This window comes from Geospiza fortis, unplaced genomic scaffold, assembly GCF_000277835.1.
Source record: "Geospiza fortis unplaced genomic scaffold, GeoFor_1.0 scaffold261, whole genome shotgun sequence".
Taxonomy (NCBI): domain Eukaryota; kingdom Metazoa; phylum Chordata; class Aves; order Passeriformes; family Thraupidae; genus Geospiza; species Geospiza fortis.
The window spans coordinates 298,534-304,916 of record NW_005054578.1 but is presented as its reverse complement, the minus strand read 5'-3'; the positions used below and the strand labels follow the sequence as shown (position 1 = coordinate 304,916).

General features: G+C 63.7%; 1 protein-coding gene across 1 annotated transcript in view; it reads left to right on the top strand.

Moving 5' to 3' along the window:
• Positions 1-3,169: 3,169 nt before the first annotated feature.
• The window catches only part of GCGR (glucagon receptor), a 3,647-nt gene continuing 433 nt past the window's right edge, over positions 3,170-6,383 (top strand). Inside the window, 13 exon segments of the mRNA XM_014310718.2 lie at positions 3,170-3,379; positions 3,692-3,788; positions 3,930-4,037; positions 4,436-4,557; positions 4,655-4,761; positions 4,851-5,004; positions 5,139-5,202; positions 5,205-5,291; positions 5,368-5,428; positions 5,662-5,731; positions 5,883-5,971; positions 6,050-6,188; positions 6,281-6,322. Coding sequence (XP_014166193.2) covers positions 3,170-3,379; positions 3,692-3,788; positions 3,930-4,037; positions 4,436-4,557; positions 4,655-4,761; positions 4,851-5,004; positions 5,139-5,202; positions 5,205-5,291; positions 5,368-5,428; positions 5,662-5,731; positions 5,883-5,971; positions 6,050-6,188; positions 6,281-6,322 — 1,350 coding nt within the window.

The following is a 6,383-nucleotide window of genomic DNA, read 5'->3' as shown; positions in this document are numbered from 1 at the left end:
AGTGCGGGGCTGTGCCGAGTGCGGGGCTGTGCTGGGTGCGGGGCTGTGCTGAGTGCGGGGCTGTGCTCACACGAGGCCAAGTCCCCACCCCAGGGGAGGCGAGAGTCCTGTGGCACGAGGCTCTGGGGACTTTAGCAAGCCCTGATCCACATGACCATCCGCAGATATCCAGATGTGGAGCTCATTCTCTCACACGTGCAATGGCAGCAATGCCAGAGGGACTGGGGTGGCAAAATCCTCAGGGGAAAGTGGCCATGATGGGATGAGGAGAGAGTCTCTTCCTGGCAGGGCTGGGCCCTCAGCCACCAGTGGGGCTCCGTGCTGGCACAGAGCTGCTGCAGGGTGGCGTGGAGGCTGCACACCCATCAGTAGGGAGCAAAATCCCAACACAGGCCCTTTCCCATCCATGCCGTCTGCCTTGGCGCAATGCCATGGCAGCAGCGCACCCAGGGCCTCAGTTTGCCCTGCACCCTGCCCGGGCTGGCCCCTCCTGACCTCCTGGGGCCAGGGGCAGCTGCCATGAGCTGCAGGGACACCAGGGGCACCGGTCAAGGGGAGTGGGGGTCCTTGCTTTGCCCCTGTGGCTGCAGGGTTGGCACTGCTGGCTCAGGAAAGGCAAATGCAGCCACAGCCGCACTGTGAGGGCAGATGGTGGTGCCTGTGTGTGACCCCTCTGCCCCCAGCACTGGGGCTACCAGCAGTGCTGTTGCACACGTCCCAGTGTTGTCTCCTTGCTCCTGCTCTCCTGGCACAGCTGTGGCTCCAAGTGGAGCTGCGCTGGGTGTTTGCAGCCTGGCTCCACGAAGGTCTGCAGCCACAGGACCCCACTGTCCAACACGAGCGTGGGGCAAAAGTCCCCTGGACACCTGCTGTCATGCACTGCAGCCCCTCAGAGGCACCAATTCAAGGCCAGGCACCCTCCACCCTTATGCCTTGGTGTGGTGGGGGATCCGCAGAGCCTCGCCCCAGCCGGGGATGAGGTGCCAGGGCAGGGAATGTGGCGCTGGGAGCCGGTTGGGCACAGCAGAGTGAGAGGAGGCGGTGAGGAGGTGGGGCCAGGTCCCCTGGGCAGAGCTGCCTGTGGCACCCAGGCACAGCTGAGAGGGGCTGCAGCACATCCAGCTGGCAGAGGCACTCCCAGGGCACTGCGGGTGCTCTGCTGGGCAGTGCCAGCCCCGGGGAGGGGCCCGTGCTGCCAGGGGTCCCGGCCACCCCAGGCCTTGCTGTTCCAGCACACAGAGCCACTGCCCCATCTCTGCCACTGCCCACTGGCACCAGAGCAGGGAGAGCTGGTCCACGGCTCCCTCTGCACCCCCAGGTGTGTGCTGGAAGCAGCCCCTGTCTGCAGGGACACTGTTCTGTGGGTGGTGGGGATCTGGCCACGGCTGAGCAGCACCACAGGCAGCTGGGGCAAAGGGCCTGGGCAGGGACAGGGGGAAGACCCATGGCAGGGTTGGGAGCATGACTGGCCCCCGTGCCAGGACCCCTCACCCAGTGCAGTCTGCCCGGCTTGGCCACACTGGGGCAGGGCTGGGAGCGGCTGCCAGATGGGGGGAGTCCAGGGCAGAGGCCTCCCTGCTGCTAAATCCCACTGCAGCCACTAAAAATAGCGACACCTCTGCCCCAAAGCTGCTCCCCGGCTGCGCAGAGGGGCTGACAGCAAATCCCTGTGACCCAAGGACCTGGAGGAGCATTCCCAACCAGGGCAGGGACTGATGCCTGGCCAGGGACTGGCACTGGCATCTTCCCGTGGGGCTGGGACAGAGGTGGCAGTGGCATGGGACAGGTGGGGCTGTGTGCTCGAGGGGGGCACAGGGACCGTGGGATCAGGCTAGCAGGGGAACAGGGACAGGGATGCTGGCATGGGGCTGTGGGAGGAGAGAGACAGGGATCCTGAGGTGGGATGGGAGAGGAACTAGGACAGGGATACTGGTTGGGCAACAGTGCTGCTGGGGTGGGGCTGGGGTGATGACAAAAACAAGAATTCTGGAGTGGTGAGGTGGCTAGTGGGCACCCAAGAAAAGTCCCTGTTCACAGAGCCCACCCAGTGAGAACTGTCCCAGGAGACAGCTCCCTCTGTCCTGGGACTGGCTAAATAAGGCCATGGCAGGTCCTGCTCCCCGAGCTGCATCTGGAGCCCCATGTGCTGATTAATGAGCTGCTCCAGCAGCTACTTGCAACATGGCAAGTGGGTCTGCACGGACGGAGGAAACACGACTTTCCCAGGGATAAAAATAGGCACAGGCAGAGCAGCGAGCCCTGGGAGCAGACTGATGGGGAGCAGGACGCTCTGGCTGGTGCCCAGGGGGAGCCCAGGGGCTGGGGTGATGCTGCAGTGCCCGTGCTGGCACTGGCACTGCTGTCCATCCCCCCCTGCCTCCGCTGCCCTCACCCCACACAGTGGGCTGTGCCATGGGGCTGCTGCCAAAATGGGCCCTTGTGGGAAGAGCCAAAATCCTGCTCAGAGCCCCATAACCGGCTTAGGGCTGGAGGGAATTATGGCACCTCGTGAGCCACGGCCTGTGGAGCGCCCAGACCCCACGTCAGGCGAGGCCCCAGGTCACTGCCTGGAGCTGGGGGAGATGGACCCACAGGGGCACAGCCCAGCTGAGCTTGTCCCAGGCCCACAGCAGCCCCACGAGCCAGGATCCCTGTGGGTTAATGGCAGTGTCCCATCCCTGCTGGCCCCGGGCTCCCTGTGCTCCCTGGCCATCCCTGCTGGTGCTGCTGCCGGACCATGGCTGGGTGTCAGTGGCCCGGGCAGGAGAGCCCATGGAGGCAGGGACAGCCCAGGTGCCAGCCTGTCTGCCTGAGGGGTGCTCAGCTGTGAGGAGGGGTCCCTTCTGCCACGGGGATCTGCATTCTCAGGACTCAGCAATGATGCACAGCTGGGTCCCAGCAGCAGCGTGGGGTGGCACCAGCCCAGGTTTTCTGTGAGGGTCTGGAGGCAGCACTGCCACTGCACTCCAGCCACACGGGGGCTGAAACTGGCTTGGCAGGCAGAGAACCTGCATGGTCGCTGTCTCAGTGCCTTCCTGGGGAGGATAATACAGGCTCTTGGTGCAAAAATGAATGAACAAATATCTGAATGTGAACACCAAGCAGGGTCGGGTGGGGATGGGGACAGGCTCTGTGCCAGAGCGACTCCAACCCCACCTGCCCTAGCCCCATGTCCCCCAGCTGTGTCCCAGGAGTCCCCGTGACCAGGAGTCTTGCCCAGGGCTGCCCACATGCCAGGGCCGTCACCACCAGGCTGGAGAAGCTGCTGAGGGCCAGTAGGAAGCCGTGCGCCCTGCGCTGTGTCCCATGCATGTGGTCCAGAGGAGGGATGTCCCAGCCGTGTCTCCTCACCCTGCTGGTGCTGCTGCTCTGCTGCCAGGTAAGGATGAGCTGTCACACATGAGGGGGCTCTGCCCCACGCTCAGCCCAGTACCCACGCAGGACTGCCACCGAGCCACCCATCCCACTGCATCCCCTCACCATGGCACGTGGTACAGCATCTGGTGCCCCTTTGTGCCTCCTCATGGCATGGATGGCTCAGAATGGCATGGCTCAGAATGGCATGGAATGGCATGGCGTGGCATGTTCACCTGCACTCGCCTGTGGCTGTCGCCAGCTGGGGTCGCTGCCTGGCACAGCACGGTGCCCCTGCGAGCAGGACACGTGTGACAGGTGGTCCCTGTGCCCGCAGGGTCCCTCTGCTCAGATCACGGATAACGTCGTGGAGAGGTGGAAGGAGTACAGCGAGGAGTGCCAGCGCAACATGAGTCGCCAGCCCGCGCCCACGGGTCAGTGCCCCGGGGTCCCGAGGGTCCTGCTGGGATGGGGATGGGGCACAGAGCCAGCACAGGGCCCCAGCAGGATGGGGACAGGCAGAGGGGGCAGGGGAGGGTGAGGCCAAAGTGCCACCAGCTCCTGTCCTCCTGCAGAGCTGGTCTGCAACCGCACCTTCGACAAGTTCTCCTGCTGGCCCGACACGATGCCCAACAGCACAGCCAGTGTGCCCTGCCCCTGGTTCCTGCCCTGGTACCAGAAAGGTAACGCGGGGAGGGGCGTGTGCACGTGCACCTGGGCAGAGTGTGCACCTGGGCAGTGTGTGCAGCTGTGCTGGGACACCTGTGCAGTGTGTTCACACATGTGTGCAGCTGTGCTCTGTGTGTGTGCAGCTGTGCTGTGTGGGTGTGTGCACTTGTGTGCAGCTGTGCTGTGTGGGTGTGTGCAGCTGTGTGCAGCTGTGCAGTGTGTTCACACACGTGTGCAGCTGTGCTGTATGTGTGTGTGCAGCTGTGTGCAGCTGTGCAGTGTGTTCACACACGTGTGCAGCTGTGCTGGGACACCTGTGTGCTGTGTGCATGTGCTGCTGCAGGCGGTCACACTGGGGCAGTGCACGCTGCCCACGGGGGCTGGCACTCCTCACCATCCCCTCCCCTCGCAGTGAAGCACAGACACGTCTTCAAGACCTGTGGGCCGGACGGACAGTGGGTGACAGGCCCGCAGGGACAGTCCCTGCGCGATGCCACACAGTGTGAGCAGGATGACGAGGACCTGAAGGCGCAGGTGGGCAGACCTGGGCAGCAGGGGTGTGGGGGTCCTTGCCTGCCCCCCTGCCTGCCCTCCGTCTGCCCCTGCCCTCACTTGCTCCCTCCTCTTCCAGGAAAAGTTTGCCAAGACCTATGGCAGCTTCAAGGTGATGTACACTGTGGGCTACTCTGTGTCCCTGTGTGCGCTGCTGCTCGCCCTGGCCCTGCTGCTGGGCTTCAGGTGGGACTTTGGGCATGGCTGTCCACAGGCTGGGCAGGGGGAGGCCAGGCCCCACACACGGGCATTGACAGTGGCCCCCAAATCCGCAGCAAGCTGCACTGCATGAGGAACTACATCCACATGAACCTGTTCGCCTCCTTCATCCTGAAGGGCGTCTCCGTGCTGGTCATCGACGCCCTGCTCAAAACCCACTACAGTGACAAGATCGACGGTTACAACGTGCAAGTGTGGCTGAGTGACGAGGTCAGTGCTGGCAGGGCACGGGGATGGGGATGGGGACAGGGACAGGCAGTGCTGTGGGGCTGGGGGCACTGCTGGGGCTGGGGGCACGGGCACACACACGCAGGCAGTGCTGCAGCCCTGACCCCTGCCCACAGGCAGCTGCAGGCTGCCGTGCAGCCACGGTCTTCATGCAGTACGGCATCGTGGCCAACTACTGCTGGCTGAGGCCATCTCCCTGCACAGCCTGCTGGTGGTGTCCGTCTTCTCCGAGAGGAGCTACTTCCCCCTCTACCTGTGCATCGGCTGGGGTGTGTGTGCATGGGCTGGGCCCCCTGTCCCCGTGCCCTGCTGTGCCTCACCCATTCTCTGCTCACTTCCCCTCAGGGGCACCCATGCTGTTCCTCATTCCCTGGGTCATTGTGAAGTTCCTCTACGAAAACATCCAGTGAGTACCAGCTCCAGCTGCTGGCTGGAGGGGGGCACAGGGCACAGGTAGGTGCGTGTGGGACTGTAGGGAAGTTGTGCTGGTCCTGGAGTCACTCCACACCATTGCCCATGACAAGGAGCAAGGTTCTGGGCCTTAGTGCTTGCTTGATTCAGGCTGCCAATGCCATGCCAGTCTCCAGCAGCTGCCTGGTCAAGGGGCTTCCTGGCAGCCCCCATCCCTCCATTCTGCAGGTGCTGGTCCACGAACAACAACATGGGCTTCTGGTGGATCCTTCGCTTCCCCGTGTTCCTGGCCATCCTGGTGAGCCCCCTGCAGCCCCTGCTCCACGTCTGTGTCGCAGGCCCCAGGATGGCTGTGAAGGGGCTGCCCAGGGCAGGGGAGCAGAAGTGTCCTGTCTGCCCCTCCTCATGCTCTCCCTGTGCCCCTGAGGGCTCACTCCATTCCATTGCAGATCAACTTCTTCATCTTCATCCGCATCATTCAGATCCTTGTTTCCAAGCTCCGTGCACACCAGATGCGCTACACCGACTACAAGTTCAGGTGGGTGCTGGACGTGGCTCTCCCTGTGTCCCCACGGCACACACGGCTGTGTTCCCACCCGTGACCCCCGTCCCACAGGCTGGCCAGGTCCACGCTGACGCTCATCCCGCTGCTGGGCATCCACGAGGTGGTCTTTGCCTTCATCACGGACGAGCACGCCCAGGGCACGCTGCGCTATGTCAAGCTCTTCTTTGACCTCTTCCTGAGCTCCTTCCAGGTGAGCCCAGCTCTCCTTGGGGACACTCAGTCTCAGGAGGGACTGGACTGAGGTCTGGTTATGCTCTTCATGCCTCTCCTCCCCGTTCCCAGGGTTTGCTGGTGGCCATTCTCTACTGCTTTGTCAACAAGGAGGTGAGCGGGACAGCGGGGGCACGGGCAGGGGGGGCACAGGCAATGGGGGCACGGGCAGGGG